General features: G+C 42.6%; 1 protein-coding gene across 4 annotated transcripts in view; it reads right to left on the bottom strand.

Annotated features, from left to right (window-relative positions):
* The window catches only part of SETBP1 (SET binding protein 1), a 325,800-nt gene that overhangs the window by 75,576 nt on the left and 230,938 nt on the right, over nt 1-19,286 (bottom strand). For 2 of the 4 annotated variants that reach the window (XM_042850713.2, XM_042850714.2), the window contains one exon: nt 19,185-19,199. The exons of the other annotated variants lie outside the window; for them this stretch is intronic. In XM_042850713.2, coding sequence (XP_042706647.2) covers nt 19,185-19,199 — 15 coding nt within the window. The remainder of the gene's footprint in view (nt 1-19,184; nt 19,200-19,286) is intronic. 4 annotated transcript variants of the gene reach the window in all.

The following is a 19,286-nucleotide window of genomic DNA, read 5'->3' as shown; positions in this document are numbered from 1 at the left end:
TAAGAGGGGGCGTGATATAAAAAGTTTGGGGACCACTGGTCTAGGCCTATGGCTTAGGCCCCTAAGCTGTCCCCCTCCAGCTTATGTTTTTCATGAAGTGCCAGTAACTTTTTAAGGCTGTGTCCTTGACTCATCCTTGAGCCTACCACAAGGTTCCTCTAACAGTGAGCTACCTTACATAGCTTGCCTTACATAGCTTAGTTGGGGATTGGTCCTGCTTTGAGCAGGGGGTTGGACTAGATGACCTCCTGAGGTCCCTTCCAACTCTGATATTCTATGATTCTACCATCTGTGATTCAATACCAAGTGAGGTGAAGATGGATTAACTCTGAAAGCCTGGCTTTAGTGGAGTTAAATCTGACCTGTCACATTATTTTTCAGCGTAGTTTTTTTATGTGGTTTAATTATTTACATGCTCCGGTCTGTTTGATTTGGATCTTCTTGAATGTCACAGCTTCAGAACTCAAATACAAGCCAAGCTTTTTTGTTGCTATTGAAGCCCAAAGTTAATACAGGCAGCAAACAATGGTGCCTCCTGAACCTATCTACACTCTCGGTTTAGTTTTCGTTCCACTTTGCACCTGCTTCCAGCACTAATTTTCTTTGCCTTTGGGGGGGAAAGAAGCCCTCAAAAACAAATCTAGAAATTCCAAAGCTTGGCTAATTCCCTGGTAAAATTCTGAAAGCAAGGAACTTCTGCATGAAAATGCCAATATGGCAAGCGGCAGTAGGCAACACAGGACTGGCCATATACACACTGCTATAGTACTGGTATAAAGAACAGGAACATTGGGTCTTATAACTGCTAAAGTGAGTTAAGTACAGGTGTAAATTCCAATTACACTGAGATGGGATGAAGTAAAACTTTGCCTTCCGTAGCCCTAGTTAATTTCCCTGGACGACTGGCACCATATGTCATGCATGCCAATTCAGTTTGTGTCACATGGCTCCTAGCAGCTGCCTGTCCCTTTCCCCAATAGACCACACCCCTGACTAACAAGTTTCACCGAGAAAAGTACCAGTGTGGACAGCGCTATGTTGGGAGACGCTTTCCTGCCGACATAGCTGCCTCCGCTTGTTGGGGGTGTTTTAATTATGCCGGCAATAGAGCAGCTACAGGGGAGATCTTACAGGTGTGTAGCTGTAGCTGTGATGCTGTAAGGTCTGTAGTACAGACACAGCCTAAGGCCTGGTCTACTCTGAGGGGGGGAGGGGGGAATCGATCTAAGTTACGCAACTAGCTGAAGTTGAAGTACTTAGATCGACTTACCGTGGTGTCTTCACTGCGGTAAGTTGACGGCTAACGCTCCCCCATCGACTCTGCCTGCACCTCTTGCTCCGGTGTAGTACCAGAGTCGACGGGAGAGCGCTCGGCGGTCAATTTATCGCGTGTAGAGTAGATGCGATAAATTGACCCCTGCTGGATTGATCGCTGCCCGTCAATCCAGCGGGTAATGTAGACAAGCCTTTAGAAATAGAGAGACACCACTCAACCCACCTTACTGTGGCTGGCTGCCTGCAAACTGACTGCTGCTAGGCCCAGATTGCACACTTCCCTCCCGAGCCCCCTGCCTCCAAGCAGGGCCAAGAAAACCCCACAGGATTTAAAGTGATAGATCACAATTTTTCAATACACCACATAAATAAATGTGTCTTGGAGCTATCTGGCAAGTGATGAGAACTCAAGGATTACTGGTTTCTAGTCTCATTTGCTACTCTTTAGCTGGGGCAAGGGTGTTCTCACTCCGCACTCATACTGGTTCATTCTTGGATTCTTCCTCTTCAGGTTAATCTAAGATGCTGCTGTTTGGATGGGTCAGTGACTCTGAGGCATTCACATTCTCAGCTCACCACAGGAGCAATTGCTTTGGCATAGCTACATATTCAGTGACACCGGAGCAGCAGGGAACCTGGTGCAGAATCTCCTCACAATCACCACTGCAAATGATCCGTTCTTCTCTTTCTTGGAACCTGCAGAAATGGCAGGGGCTGTAACTCCCACACACTGCATAGCTGCCCCCTGGCTAAACAGCTTTAATCAGCACTGTTCAGCAAATCACTGTAGCCACTTATGCTAACTTCACCTGTTATACAACTGACAGGCTCATGCAGATGTTGTTTGCAGAATATCAGAAGTGATGCCAGCCGGACAGCCGGCACCACAGTATAATTTGGGGAACAAGAAGTTTCCTAGGCTCATTCCTAACACTGGTTATTTTCTTATTTAATTAAAAAATGTACTTGGCATATAAGGGAGATGGGTCAGTAAAGCTAGTCTGGTAACCTAAAAAAAAAATAAGGTGATAATAACAGGCAACATGGATTTGTCACGAACAAATTAGGTCAAACCAACCTAATATCTTTCTTTGATGGGATAACAAGCCTTCTAGGTATGGGGGAAGTGGTAGATGTGGTATACCTAGATTTTAGTAGTAAGGCTTTTGATACTGTCTCACAGGACCTTCTCTTTAAGAAACTACAGAAATATAGCCTCAATGAATCTACTATAAAGTGAGTGCACAACTGGTTGGAAAAGTGTACATAGAGACTAATTATTAATGGTTCACAATCAAACTGGAAGGGCATATCTTCATAAATGATGTTGGATAATGGCATAGAGAGTACACTTACAAAATTGTGGACGATATCAGGACAGAAAGGGTTGCAAGTGCTTTAGAGGACAAGATTAGAATTCAAAATGATTTGGACAAACTGGAAAAATGGTTTGAAATAAATAGGATGAAAAGTACTACACTTAGGAAGGAATAATCAGTTGTATAAATGCAAAATGGGAAATGACCGCCTAGGAAGGAGTACTGCAGAAAAGGATCTGGGGTCTACAATGGATCACAACTAAATATGAGTCAACAATATAATACTGTTGCAAAAAAACAGTCTGGGATGTATTAGCAGGAGTATTGTGAGCAAGACATTAGAAGCAATTCTTCCACTCTACTCAGCACTGATAAGGCCTCAACCAGAGTATTGCGTCCAGTCTTGGGCACCACACTTCAGGAAAGGTGTGGACAAATTAAAGAAAGTCCAGAAAAGAGCAACAAAAATGATTAAAGGTCTAGAAAATATGACCTGTAAGAAAGATTGAAAAAATTGGGTTTGTTTAGGCTAGAAAAGAGAAGATTGAGAAGGGATATGACAACAGTTTTCAAGTACATACAAGGTTGTTATAAAGAGAAGGGTGATAAATTGTTCTCCTTAACTACTGTGAACAGGCCAGACAAGTAGTGATGGGTTTAAATTGCAGCAAAGGAGATTTAGGTTAGAAATTAGGAAAAACTTCCTAACTGTCAGGGTAGGTAAGCACTAGAACAAATTACCTAGGGAGGCTGTAGAATCTCCATCATTGAGGTTTTTAAGAACAGGTTAGACAAACACCTGTCAGGGATGGTCTAGATAATATTTAGTTCTGCCTCAGTGCAGGAGACTGGACTAGATAACCTGTCCTACATTTCTATGATTGTATGAATCTATTAACACAGACAGATGAATAGCATGACAATTAAATTTCTGCAACACCCACACACTCCCTGGAAACAACTTAGAAATGGGGTTATTCATCTGAATTCATCCACCTTCTCTGTGCCCCACCAGGAGGGCTCAGAGTGGTTGGAGCACTCAGTTGCTAGGTATGAACACTCTGAGGCCATGGAGGAGTGTTTTCAGAGGATCCCCAAGTCTGAAACTCACTCTTTCCCACCAGCCAAAGATCAAGTGTAGCGACTCTCCAGACATGCTGCAAGACACATTTATTTAACTGGGCATTTTCCTGGGCGTACAGATGGGTGGGATCCATTTGAGAATGGTTGCAGTGATTAATGGTGTGGCCGGTTTTGTAATGGCACCCAGATATAAAGGCAATGGACGCTAGAAACATTTGTTTGTAAATGACTACATAAAATAATCACTGATAGAGGGCAAGGGAAGTACAGTGTGCAAATAATGGGGACCAGCCTTTAGAACATTTGCTAAATAAAGAATGCCTGCTAACACAGATTCCTGATTGTTGTGTCAACGACCAGATGTCAGCTCCATCTAATGCTAGTGATGAAATACCAGATTCATCTTCAGTGTTCACATTGCGTCCTCTATTCTTGCTTCTCTCTCTTGAGAGAAGGGAGGGGGGATATAGACCAGGTTCTGTTCTTGGTTCCATCAATTCAAAAATCAGTGGAGAAACTCCAGGTTTGCACCAGTGTCAATGAGACCAGAACTTGGAACTATGTGTCCAGCAGCTTTGTGTATTAATGTATCTTTCCTTTAAGAGTATCTATGTCCCACATCGTGATCAGATTGTATCAATGTTGGGCAAAGTCTTGATGCAATTACTCAATTCTTTACGAGGTAACATTTTCATGGGGCTAATTTTTGCTCTTCATTACACTAGTATAAATAAGGAATAACTCCATTAACATCAACGGGAGTTCTGACTGAGTAAGGATGTCAGGCCTTGGGTCCAGTTTTTTATTTTAATGTCAATAGAAGCAATTTCAGTTCTGCCTAGTATTTTGGAGAGGGGCGGATGGAGAAATCCCACTTAGAATGATGAAATACAGTTCTTTCCTGTGAAATTGCCATATGGTAGAGCAGTAATGGGAGGAAGAAAAACGTTGACAGTGCAGGTATATCTCATTACAGAGCATGTGGGCCAAACTTTTCTCTCAGTTACACTAGTGAAAATGTAAAGTGAACAGTACTCTCCCTTTGGCAAGCACAGATCAGTTAGTGGATATGTAAAGCTAATCATGTGAGGGAAACAGAGGCAAACTTGAGCCACATTATAGTATAATAGGGAAAACATGTGGTTGGGTACCACAATAGTTAAGGACGGGAAGCATCGGAGCAAACACACTTACTACTCTCATGAAAAAAATGTCATATAATCTTTAATAACCACAAGCAGACAGGATCTTAGTTTTATGTCTGAACTTTGGCAAATTGAATGAAAGCTGCCCAAAACATCTGTTCTGGGCTCTCAGCATTTATATAGCCCTTTGTTAGAGTAGCAAAGATGGTATCATATCAATGGAAAAAGAAACATTGCACAAGAACTGAGCACAGAGAAGTTGGTGACAAAAATCCAAGATTAACACAAGATTTGCAAATGTTTTACGTGCCAATAACTTTCAGTTATTCCACACAAAAGAACATTTGCTTGATTAAAGCTTCAAATGACATTCAACAGACAATCAAATCAAACTAGTTCTTGAAGAAAGGAGACCAACAAGGAGTGGTCCATTTCCATTTCCTTACCACTTAGAAACACACTGGTACTTACAAATTAACTCAGTGGCCCAAGCAGCAATTGTGACTCTGTTTGGCTGTTCAATAATAACACGGCACTCCAAATGAAACAAAGTAGTTTAAAAGACACTGGGCAATACACTGGAATGCATGCCCATTCAACAGTTTTTTTCCACTGTGGTCATAGGGTAAAATTTATTCTTGAGTAGATGGCCAGCACAAGACCTATTCAACACTTAAGTCCCATTTTAATCTTATTTTGAGAGTTTAAGTGGCTCATAGTCTTTGTGCTGGCCCTCTGAATACCGTTCATATAGACTGTATCAGTAAAACAAAGCAGAGAGGTGCCATCAGCAAATTCCATATACAACATAGTTAAAATTTCAACTTAATAAACCATTTATGTTTTTGTTTGGCAGCATAAAGATTGCAAATGAGTTCAAAGACAAACTGTGGCCAGCCCGGTGTCCACAGTTTTTCTGGAAGGGGCAGAGAATGTTTGGCCAGTGGAAACGGAACCAACTTTCCAGTGCAAAGCCTGTGTTTTAATTTGCAAAAACTTAAGGCTGTGATTTATACCTCTGAAGGAAAAAACAAACAAACCCTAACAGTACATTCTATATAGGGGTTATTATTTTGCCAACAGTTTGTGGGCTGGATGATGAGGTGCATTCCTGAAGATTAGACATCACTGAACTTTTTTTAACAAACAAAATAGCAAGAGAAGCAAAATTCCCCCGAAAAGAGAGAGTGTCTTGTAAAAGTTCTGAATTAGTGCGGCTTCCTTTTGGCTCTTCTTCTATGAGGAATACTCATCTACCAACAGGGTTAGTCAAGTTTGACTCAGAGACAAGATGTTTTGCTTGAAATTGAGGACAGTTAGAAGGACAGCGTCAACTCCATGGATATAAAATGTTTTTATGACATTAAAAAAGTACAGTGAAAATGTTTTTAAATTTACTACTCTGTGTTCTTCTGCTCTTAAACCTTAAACCTGCTCTTAAAAATCATGACAGCGTGCAAGAACTAGAAAGTAATACGGAATATAAATGGAAAGTGAAACTGACCAGCACAGCTCCTTTGACAAAGTCAAATGACATCTAAAAACAAAACAGCATAAATGGTGAATTATTATTCTGATTTTGATATGTTAAAGGGTTTTGTTAGTAACACAGCTAAAGAACTGGGGGTTAGAACTTCGGCTGGTGCCAATTGGCACACTTCCACCGGCTGGGATCTGGCCCTTTATCTTAATTGCAACAATATCTTGCAACAGCTTTCTCCTAAATAATTTCTTTCTCTAGCCTAAAGCTTCAGAAAAGCACAATAGTTGTTCTTCGTAGCTGATCCGTAGCTGATTGCTTAAAAGAACATCAAGTACTTGGCCAAAATTTGGCCATGTCTAGTGGTTAAAAATCCACTTGTTAAAGACGGGAATCTTTTTCATAGATCTGATTTCCTATAGCCACCAATGGGTCTACTCTAAGATGGCTCACCCAAGAGGAAAAACAAAAATTCAAAAGAAATGTTGTTTTTCATGAAGACACCTATCTTTGACCATTTCTTTTCTGGTGTTTCCTGATGGTCTGTGTCATTTTTTCCCTTCAGTTTCCTGTAGAAGGCTTTAACCACAGTATTACAAGATGCCAGAAACTCTAGGAGATTTGGATTGAAGAAGCTGAGAACATCTACAATTACATAGGTTTTTTGGGGGGGGAGGGGAGGGAGAAGGGCTTCAGGGAAAAAACCAAACTCTAAATGAGATGGGCTAGGAAATCTCCCCTATGGTCTGGTTATTCCATAATTGTCTGTCTTCCTCTTGCACCTTTCTCTGAAGCATCTGATATTGGCCACAGTCAGAGACAGGATACTGGGCTATGTGGATGCAATGTAGCAGTCACTATGCATCAAATATACTAACACCAAAGTGCATGTGTCATATACTCTGTAATACATCAAGTTGACATTTGCTTAATTACAAAAGCACATGTGCCTGATTAAATTTCATCACCTCCATGTTTCTTAGAAACTGGGGTTTTTTCCTTTTTGTGTGAATTACAAAAGCCACCTTCTGCAAATCTCTCAGTCTCTCTCTTTTACATTATCTTCTAGGACCTTTTAAACCATGTAATCCCCGACTGGCAAATTTCCTTGTAGGAGTGTGATATTCATCAAGAGAACAATGTCATTTGGATGAAACAAGACTCTCTAAAGAACTCCCTTGGAAGCTGGGAAAATCTATAAAGTTCCTACTGAAAGATAACCCAAGTTGCGATTTGGTCTTTTAAGGTAAAATATTAGGGACACATTGTGGATTTGGTACATTTCTAGTTACAGGAAAGCGGGATCCGTGTTTTTTTCGGCTATTAAGATAGATTTGTAAAGCTGCAGATCCTTCTGATGAATTTCATATACCTTTGAAGTGCTTTTACTCAATTTTAAACAAGGCAAGAATTACAAATTTATAGTACACTGGCAAAGTCTAAAGAATGTTGGTCTGACAGTTGGGTTGAAATGTATAACACTACTAGCTGCATATAAATAGGAAGTTTAGTATTAGGAAACTATGTCCTAACGGTGAGGTCTATCCGACTGTGGAATAGCCTCAGTCATTTAAAACGGATCTGGAAAAATATCTGAAGAACATACTACTGAGTACAATTCCATATGGGTAGAGGTGTGGGCTAGATGACCGTCAGTATTGGTCTATTTCCATCTTCTGTGTCTACTCATACTTTTGTTGCCAGCATTGTAGTAAGAGCTACTGAGACTCAAACACAGTGGTACACTGTTGTCTTTATATAGCCATTAGCAATAAAGGGCCTACTGCAGAGCTGGTGTAAAATGAATGCAATTCCACTTGCTTCCATTAAGTCAGCAGAGTTGTACTCATGTGAGTTTCACTCCTGCCTGAACTTGAGCCTAAGAGCTAATTTGCAGAGGGCACCATTACAAAATGTACAATTGATCACTCACAGTAGATAAATTTACCTGCATTTCCATTTCTAATAATGGAATGGGGGGGAAACGAACGGGGATCTTAAGTTAAACACCATCTGTAACGGGGGGGGGGGGGGGGGAGGAGAAACAGGGGTGATAGAAAAAGAATAAATGTTATTTCCTGGTCCCAGGTGTGTGTCAGAGTCACAAAGGTTTATACCCATCACATGGCAGGGGTCAGTGCTTGCTGACTTAAGTGGGTATTTTTACACCATCCATTGTTAATGGCACCCTCTCTCCGCTGTGTGATCCATTAGCTTCTAAACACCGAAGCACAAACCTGGGATTACAAAGAGTTTGGCAGTGAAGGGGTAAGTGCTTGGCTAGGGAGTTTATGCACTCTGTGCTGATGTGTTTACTTACCAAAAACAATTAAACCTGAGTAGCTGCCTAATGAGCTGTTTTCTGATTTGATGAAACAGAGTAACCTAGAGACTGGATTCAATGAGTTTGTATGCTAAACCAACACCAACTCCATGGAGAGACTATCTGGGAGACAGCAGCATTCTCTTGGGTGTGTCTTGCCAGTCACTGAAGCTACATGACTATAATTAACATCAGTCATAATAAGAAAACGGAGGAATAAAAGACAGTTCAGAGATAACAGTTTCAAGGGCTCAAGTCCCTGTTCTATGTGGCATTGTCATTGGGGATTAATTAGGTCTTCTGTAAATCATAGGATGACTATCATATCTCCCTCGACCCTGTTGCACATCCTGTATAAACACTAAACACTGGGTAAGTGGGGACTTAGTTGGGCAATATATTAAGAAACAGAAGAAAGACTAGTGATGAAGTGATGTCTCCTCCCCTGAACATTTAGAACAGTATAAACATACCAATATCGTTCACATTTTAATTAAGTTTCATGATTCACAAAAGCTTCTGAATGAGAGGATGCAGAAATGTTTGCTGCTGCCTGACTTGATGTTCAGGTCAGGCATGAAAACTGAAGCAGAAAGTGCAATAAAGTAACAATAATTCTTTGGGTCCTTTCATTCCAGCATTTCAAAGCACTTTATTGGCATTAATTAATTCAAGTTATGCAACACCCCTGAGAAGTAGGCAAATATTATAATACCATCCTCTCAAAGGCAAAACCAGGAGAGATTAAGTAACTTGCCAAAGTTATGCAGCGAGGCAGTAGCAGATCTTGGTAGAGAACTCAGGAATCCTGAATCTGGGCCTAATTCACACTGATTTTATATTTTATATGATAGGGAACCTTGTGACTTCAATTAGAGTTAATCCTGAATCTGGACTACTACCTCCTTCTCTAACCACACCCTAACAGAAGAATCAGATGGGGTAAACTGTGTTAGTCTGTATCCACAAAAACAACGAGGAGTCCGGTGTCACCTTAAAGACTAACAGATTTACTTGGGCATAAGCTTTCGTGGGTAAAAAATGTTGCATCAGAAGAAGTGGATTTTTTTACCCACGAAAGCTTATGCCCAAATAAATCTGTTAGTCTTTAAGGTGACACGGGACTCCTCGCTGTTTTTAACACAAGAATGACTCTGTTAAATATTTCCAAGTTCATCCTTTATGAAAGAACCTGGGCAGCTCCCTTGGCTAACTTTAATGGGTACATTTTCAGTGTGGGAGGAAATCATTGTTACTTGGAACCACACACCCAGGGTTGCCTCACTGACCACATACCCCTTGCTGCTTTACTAACTAGCAGCTGCATTGCACAGTATCATTAGTAAGATCTATCTTACCACACATACCACTGTTACGGTGCACTGTAGGAGCTAGTGAATGCTGTGTTTGCGAAGTGCACACTCTGCTATATAATGCTGCACATTAATTTTTAAGAGAAGATTAGCTCAGATTGTGCCATATATTTTAATGCAATCTAATCCCTCCTTTTTTTAGGGAGATGCAGTCATTAAAACCAAATCAGCGGAATGACAACAAATCCCAAAAGCAGGCTGGCAATTCCCAGTGTCTGCCTGGCATCTCACAGACACATCCTGTTGCAAATGTCTCAAATTTCTGATCCTACCTCATTTGTGTCATTCAGATCATTTCATGGAAAGAACAAGGTCTGTGTTCCAATGTATTGGGGTGATGTAGAGGTTACAGGGGTATTGCACACACGTGCACAAACTTTACCCTGCCTTGCCTGGAGACAATTTCTTTGGTGTACATTCTAGGGGGCCCGTTTGGGAAATGTACGACTCCACCCACACTCGGGTATATACTTGAGGTCAGGGAATTTGTTCAAAGTGATTTTGAGGTTTTGTGTTAAAAACAAAAACAGGAAATTTGCACTAATCTGCTGTCTACCTTTTTTTCCCTCAAATCTGCAACTCTCCCAGGTTTTTATTTTAAAATTATGATTAAAACAAGAAAGGATGTGAAGATACACATAGGCCCCAAATGTGAGCGGAGTCCAAGCTATGATCAACACAGACTGGGAAAGGCCTAGGGTAGATCCAGTTTCTGAAGTAAGCTACAGCAGTTTAAAGGCTGCTCTAATTTGCACCTGGCTGTCCACAGCCCCAAGGGATTGTTCTGCCTCCGAAGAATAGTTGGAGTGCAGAGGGACTTTTGTGTATGCCCCCTTCTCCCTCTGTGTTGGGAGCCAGGAAGGGTGACAACAGAGAACCACAATGACGGCTCTGTGCCACCTGGAGATTCATCCTAAGCAAAGGATGAGGCTTGATCTGGCTTTCTGGTTGCTTTGTACCAAAGCAAGATCCACAAACTGTCCCATAAAATTTAACAAAGAGGGCAGAGACACTTTGCTGGAGTGAAAGATGTTACAAGACTAAACTTCTGAGGGCACTTGGGTGGGTGAGATAAGAGACACTGACTGAATTTAATGGTCTTGGCTGAATGACAGAAATCTCCTCTTTCTCCACAGAATATGTAGTGACAAGCTTCCCTACCCACGCCAAAGACAACTAAGAAAGAGTATCACTCCATGCACATTGTTATTCGTCTTTCTGCTGGGAATGCCAACCGGGAGGACAGGTGTGGTTGTAGCTTTCATGAGATGAACTCTCCCAACCCCTGGCAGTTGGGGTAAAACCTCGTGACTTCAGATAGGCTACCAAACAACCACCAGATGGTAACAACTCTCCATCCTCAGCCACCTTGGGTAGAATTGAACTGGTGACCTAGAGTAGGGTTACCATATTTCAGCAAGCAAAAAAGAGGACGAGAGGAGCCCCGCCCTAGTCCCGCCCCTGTCCTGCCCTAGCCCCACCCCATCCTGCCCTAGCCCCGCCCCTCCCACTTCCCCCCTCAGAACCCCCAACCCTCCCCCCCGCTCCTTGTCCCCTGACTGCCCCCTCCTGGGACCCCTGCCCCTAACTGCCCCCCAGAACTCCACCCCCTACCTAAGCCTCCCTGCCTCTTGTCCCCTGACTGCCCCCTCCTGAGATCCTCCCCCCATCCTAACTGGCCCCCTAGGACCCTTCCTGTACCCTGACAGCCCTAACCCTTATCCACACCCCCACCCGCAGACAGACCCCTGGGACTCCCACGCCCCATTCAACCACTCTCCACCCCGACAGCCCTCCCCCCCAGAACTCCTGACCCATTTAAACCCCTCTGCTCCCTGTCCCCTGACTGCTCTGATCCCTCTCCCCACCCCTGCCACCTGACAGCCACACCCCCGAACTCCCAAACACCCTCCCCTGCTCCTTGTCCCCTGACTGCCCCTCCTGGGATCCCTGCTCCTAACTGCTCTCCAGAACCCCACCCCCTACCTAAGCCTCCCTGTTCCTTGTCCCCTAACTGCCCCCTCCTAAGACCCCCCAAATGCTCCCCAGAACCCCACCCCCTATCTGTACCCTGACTGCTCAAAACCTTATCCACACCCCCACCCCCAGAAAGCCCCCCCAAACTCCCGACCCCCCCCGTCTTTTGACTGCCCCCTCCAGAGCCTCCCTGCCCCTTCTCCGACCCCCTGGCCCCTTTGTTGTTGGCCTTCGCCTAAGGTCTCTGTGAGCTTGCTCAGGAACGGCCTGAGCCGTTCGTCCCAGCACGCTGGGCAGGAGGAGCGGGCGAGGAGCTCCAGACTGCCGGAGGTGATCTGTGAATGCAGGGAGGGAGGGAGGGAGGGAGTGATCTCTGCTGCAGGGAAAGCGGAGGAGGGGATCTCTCTCTGGCTGTCAGAGCCCCATGTAAGTGGCACCATCCGACCGGCTGCCCTGTTAGCCGCGCGCGCTCTGCATGGGAAGTCCGGACATTTACAAATTCCCCCCGGACGCTATTTTTAGCTCAAAAAGATGGACATGTCCCGGGGAATCCGGACAAATGGTAACCCTAACCTAGAGGTGAAAACCTCAATAGTCCATTTCCCAATTCCTGAGCTATTCCACTTCCTAGCTGCTTAATGTTCCATAGATGATTCATGTACCATGGTGTGCCCAGTAGCTTTCTAGTGCTGTCTAAGGGTGGTTTGGTCAGCTTTCAATATCACTTACAGCGAAGTCAACCAGAAATCACTCCACTGGGGCCAGTGCAGTTACTCCAGTTACACACAGTTTTATAGATATCAGACATGACAGATACTGCAGTTTATGAGTCATCTTGGCCAGGTCCCCATGTAAAGGAAAACTGGCTCTCTATTTATTTAACTTAGTTATATAAAGGCTTTGTTTGACTGATCATGCAACCGCATCATTACGGTTGTATTCCAGCATCACTATGATGTCAGTGACTTTCGGTCACTATTATTGTAGACCAGATTTTTAACCAGTGACCCGACGGCGTAAATCTCTCATTACTAAACTCCTATGAGCCATCTAGCCCTTCCTTTGCTTAACAGTTGATGGTGTATTGCAGTCAGTCATTTGTTTCTTGCAATTAGCACTAATCTATGTGCAAATTAAGTCCGATTTGGTGCTGAAGCAAACGGCAAACCGCTGCATGCCATCCACTAAGCGACACTGTAGATTCCTATTAAGATTTCTTCAGCCTTCTCAAATGCTTACTTAAATGTAAAGACTCACTTTGAAGACGCAACAGAAATCCCAAACTTCTCCCCGAGGATCGCTCTCTTTCTACACCTACCTGGGAATTGCTCTGTGTTTGTCTTTCTCAGTCAAGCCAATTTGTGTCTGCTCTCTAAACAGAAGACTCTTTTCTCTAAATTATTATTTAACGTTAGTGTTGCAGTAAATCAAGCTAAAGCTGTTAATTAAAATGTTCTTAACCCTCCGTTGCTGCGATGCCTACAAAAACTTCATACTGATAGGCAGCTGGTGTGCGGAGGCTGCTGCCTTTTGGACCGATCCATATTGATTCATTGTTGCTTTGTATTCCTCCTGTCAGCCTATCGTTTTCTCTCTTCATCCCTTCTACGTAGGAAGTGCCAGACTAGAGCAGAGCCGTGGTCAGGCTAGTATGGCTTTCTGCTTCCGCAGTGGCATATAACTAACACTGCAGAAAGCAAACCAGACAGCAATGTATCCTAAAGGCCCAGGAGATCTTTTCTGAGGCCATGGAGCCAATTAGTTAGTAGTTTCATTTTTAAGAGATCCCTAAGCATCTAGGGGCCTAGACAGACACTGTGATGCCGGTGAATGAATACATAAAGAATGGCCCTGGGTCAAGCTCCCATGCAAGCCCTGCTGAGTCATGACATATCAAACCTTCAACCTGTAACTGAATATTACCCGTTCTGCCCCTCAGATCCTATGGACAGAAGCAAACCTCGGACTTTATGGGTTGATTTTAAATGGCTAGTGTTTGAAGCTGCTCAGGGCTTTGAATGTGAGAAGCAGATACAGTGGAGATGGATTTGTGGGCAGAGTGAAGGTAGTTAATATGTCAAACGTATATGGGAAATGAAATTGATCACCTGGATATCATGTTCGTATCTATCTCAGGGACAGATCTGGCCCCATCCCTGAAGTATCTGAGCACCTAACAATCTTTAATGAACTTATCTGCACAATACTCCTGTAAGGTAGAAAGGTGTAACTGCCCCCATTTTACAGATAGGGCTCAGAGGGACTAAGTAATCTGACTAGGTCTTATAGGAGGTCTGTGGCGGAGCAGGGAACAAAACACACACACAATTTGGTCTGTGTTTTTACATCACCTAGCACAATGTAGGTTCACGACTGGGGGTCTTAGATGCTTTGATAATACAAAAAATAAATAATAATACATATCATCTATACATATAAGATCTGATCAGCATAGAGATACATATAGATATCCCAGAGCAGGTTGAATGAGAAAACATTCACCAAAAAGAAAGCATTAATCAAATATCTTCTTTGAAAAAATGTTGCTGCTATTCATCCAATAACATATTCACTGCAGAGTATGCAGTCAGATCTAGAACTGGGGAACTACAAAAAACTACTCATGGAATACAATATTCAGCAAGCCACAGCAATATTTGGGGTGGACTAATACTATCTGGCTATCCCTAACATGGGATTCTCTGTACACACAAAAAGAACAGGAGTACTTGTGGCACCTTAGAGACTAACAAATTTATTAGAGCATAAGCTTTCGTGGACTACAGCCCACAAGTGTAGGCTGTAGTCCACGAAAGCTTATGCTCTAATAAATTTGTTAGTCTCTAAGGTGCCACAAGTACTCCTGTTCTTTTTTGCGGATACAGACTAACACGGCTGCTACTCTGAAATCTGTACACACAGAAAGAGGAATCGCTTTACCCACTAGTGAAAAGTAGCTCTCTCCAGCTGCCCATTGAGAGCATCAGAGAACAGTGTAGGCTATCCCTCAAAAAACAAAACAAAACAGGTTTTGACGTTGCCAACAGTTTGCCATGCTTGTTTATGTGCAAATCAAGTCTTGTTTTTCATCAGGCAACAATATTTGGTGAGGATTTCCAGAGATTTATTCTGTGCTGTGTAGATGGCCCATTCCTACAAACACTTAGGCCTGAGGGTAACTTTAATGATGAGAGAAGTCCTGTTGATTAAAACAGAACTACTCAAGAGAGTTAAGCTACTCACTTGTGTGTTTGCAGGATTGCCTCTAAAGCAGTACATACTGTATCAGCAGTAGAATATCAGGGCTGGAAGGGACCTCAGGAGGTCATCTAGTCCAACCCCTGCTCAAAGGGGGACCAATCCCCATACAGATTTTTGTCCCAGATCCCTAAATGGCCCCCTCAAGGATTGAACTCACAACCCTGGGTTTAGCAGGCCAATGCTCAAACCACTGAGCTATCCCTCTGGTTACACATCCATTTCACTGTATCACTTGTTCTAGAGCCTTAGCCCAATATTTCTCCTACTCTCCCTTTGTCATATTTGTGGCTAACCGTTAAAAAGCTAAACAGACAGACAGATCTCGTGTATGTCCTAGCAGACATTGGCTGATACCTAGAGCTTGGTTTGACCTCTTTGCTGGTTCCCTTAGCTTCATCTGTTCGCGCTTCCCATCTGTGATCTAAAGGAGATACTGATTCCACTGAACATTTGAGTTAAACTGGTGCCATGTGGAGTGGTGGAGGATGGGACTACAGGATATTGTGTAGGTGAGTTAAGTATTAATTTATAAGGCATGTTCATCATGCTAAATACCTGACACTTGGAGATTGATGATTACTACCTTTCTTAATAGCTGCATATGATTAACTTTATACTCCTGTAAATTGACTGTGCATAGTACCCACATGGTATCTGATGAAAACCATGTCCTTATTAGCTGATGTTTGAGCCAGGATGTCTGATATGCGTGCTAGATAATCTCTTCCTGTGTAATCTTCAATTACAAAGACCTGCAGAGATAATCTAAGCATAAAATAACCCCTAGATCGTGATCAGTCTCAGGAAAGGGATACACAGAAATATAGTACTGTACAGAGTAGCTTTTTGGTTATCAGTCGTTGCTGCTGTCTCCATTATACTCACAACCTATATTTAATCAGATAGCATCTAGCTATGGTACTTATAGGACCTCCATGGCCAGAGTAGCTATGGACTTCATAAGCTTTAATGTATTTACCGTCACAGTACTTATGGGAGAGAGGGAAGGAACTGCTATTATACTTCCCTCATTCTACCCCCATGTGATACAAATCACTGAATATCTCTCTTTCTTATCTGTAAAATGGGGATCATGATTCTTTGATCCTTTTGTCTACTGAGATTGCAAGCTCTTCAGGGCAGGGACTGTCTCTTGCTCTGTGTGTGACCGATTCGTACCCCAGTGGGGTTCTGATCTCTACTGGGGCCTTCAGGTACTACTGGAATACAAATAATGATTTTTTTTTTTAAATGAAATGGCACTTCCAGCAGCACATTACACTGCAAACTGTTAGGAGCATATGGGCACTCGATAGCCTTAAGTGGTTCTCTCCTGACTTTTATCACGGCTATCTCCTTCCACTGCATACTTTTAGTTGCATATTTTACCTCCAGCAGCATATAGTAAAGAGGAACCTGGAGATATAAACAGTGCACGTATACTGCTGAGGACATGTGACTGAAACACCATGCAATGAGATTTACCAGGATAGGACAACGCTGACCTGAAAGTCTGTTGTGAATCTGCATTAAAATTTAGTCTGAATATTCAGGAAGCCTTTCTTTATCATTATTATATATTATATGTAAATAGTGGGAGACTAAAACTGCCTGATGAGAACTATCACAGCTACGGAACAGCCTCCAGCTGGAGGACTACATATTTCACAGTGCTTTTCTGGCACTCAGTTCCATGAAATACAAGGTGAATTAGGAGAAAGAAGGTCAAGGTTATCATGGAAAAGTTTAATCCGTCCTCAGTGGACACCAGTTAATAGCTGTGGACAATTTCAAGAGCAGACTGCAACTGAGAATATCAGTGAAGGGGAAAGGCAAAAAAACAAGGTTGCATTGAGATCTTAGAAAATCATAAGCGGACAGATGTTCTTGGACTTTAATGAGCAGTCTTGGCTCCAGACCTTTCTTGGCAGAGCTCTTTAGTTTTAATATTTTTCCTCTTGTAGTGCAAGTTATGGCTCTGGTTAGCTGGCTCTGGTTACCTAAATGTGGATGATTTTTCCATCTAAATAATACTTTGACAATGAAGAAAACAGTTCATAGTCTGCAACTTGATGGATTAGGTCATGCGGGAACAACACCTATTAGCAGTCATGAAAGTAAGAAATTCTACGGTTTAAATATAAACCCATTTTTAAAAGTTGGAACAGTGAGTCTAGTGAAGCAGAAACTGCAGGTCTAACCACTTCATCTTATTCTGTATTGACATCAATAATGCACCAAGGGAAAACAAAATGAATCAGGCTTTTTATTAACAAACAATTCTACCCTCAGCTGAACTAAAAGTCAGTTTGGTTGGAAATGTAGGGGGATTTTAGGGCTCAGTTTCAAAGTGTCCTTAGTTATTTTAGTTTTTTTTTCCTCTTGAGAATGTTCTTTTCATATATTAAATGGATTAGCTTGGAAAATTAAGATTGAGCAGTTCTTCTGGTTCATGAAAATGAAAGTGCCTACAAATGCAACTGCTCCCATATTGGGAAATCAGTAATGTCCAGCATGTACTCAGGATAAAAATGATGGGGGCTCTGAATCCTTATGCATTAGGACATGACATCATCATTGTAAAAGAAGCCACTGCAGTCCATGGATAATGACCTCACCCTATGACAGGGGTATTAACCTTTTGTAACTGACTCATTCATGTTGGTTGCCTATGACCAGGAAATAAATTCAGTCTCATTCCAGCATTTCTGTATGTCACACATTTATTACAATTGGTGTTTGTCCATGTAGCCATTTTTATGGATATATTTCCAAACTGCTGGTTGGTTTTCTGTTGACTAAAGATTACAGACTGGTCAAACTGTGTCTATTTGCCTAGTACACCAGGGGGAGGGCAGGAAGAATATTAGTTATATGTACTTTACCTAGTAACTCTTCCATTTAAAACTTTGCTGTTCTTTACTTACAGCCAGATCCTAGTCACAGTGAAGAAAATGGAGTAATCCAGTTAACTTAAACATGAGCAGTATTTGGCTCTTAATCAAAAGCCTAAGAATCTCATATGGGCAGGCTGCATAAATTTTATATTGCTTCCCAGTGCCTTCCCCAACAGTGATTCTGCCCCTTCATTTTCGAGGCCAGGAATGATCCAAATTTCATGTGCCTTTCTAGCGCATCAGAATCCAGCTCTGAATCTCCTCCAAACCTGGCCATTCCAATAAGGTGCCCGTTCCTCCAGAACCCAAGAGTGAAATGTGCTTTATGAGAGAGCAATGGGATATCTGATGGTGCAGGAGCTCTGGGCCTCCTCCCAAGCCAAAGTTGTTTATGTTGCAGCAAAACACCCGTCTCTGTGTCATTACCAGGAAGGCAGCTTTATAATGCAAAGTCCAATTCTGTCTGCAGACAAGGTTCCAGTGTGTGGGGAAGAGAAGCCCTGAACCTCCAAATGGAATTTCAAGTCTCCTCCTTCCTCCCAGTCCCACCTACCCACCTTACCTTCTAAGTTATAAGTGCTAAAAATCAATCAACCTTGCTCCTTAATCATCTAGGTCTTATTGCTTCAGTGACACCAGGCTCCCCCTCCTACCACCCCGGTCTGAAGTGCATGACTCTGCATGACTCCTGCTGACCAGAAAGTGAGAGAATTAGACTAGGATTCTAACTGGGATCTCTGCCTGTTTATCCATCCAAAAACAGCCTATCGCCGGGATTCCTGGGTCTCCTGATTGGCACTACAACACACAACTAGTGGGGATGGCTCAGTGTCCCACAACTACCATTTAACTCTCATCACACCTAATGGGACTAAGACTAGTGATCAACAGGCATCTTTTGTAGGCCCTCCATGCCATAGGAGAAAATCTTTCTTTAATATGATGGCTCTACTTCCAAGGGCTGTGCAAGCAAAGACTCAATTCACTGTGGTGAGAGGTACTGGATTCCATCAATAGGAAAGTTTGCAGTGCTCCCCTTGCCAGCAATTACCTATAGTAGTGACTGCTGTAGAATCCAGTGCCCAAGAGATTTTCAATGGAAAGATAAGAAGCAAGGATAAATAGGTGAGAAATAGAGAAAATATTTATAAAA

This window comes from Chrysemys picta, chromosome 6, assembly GCF_011386835.1.
Source record: "Chrysemys picta bellii isolate R12L10 chromosome 6, ASM1138683v2, whole genome shotgun sequence".
NCBI lineage: Eukaryota > Metazoa > Chordata > Testudines > Emydidae > Chrysemys > Chrysemys picta.
Note: the sequence above shows the minus strand (reverse complement) of the source record. Positions and strands in the feature narration are given on the sequence as shown.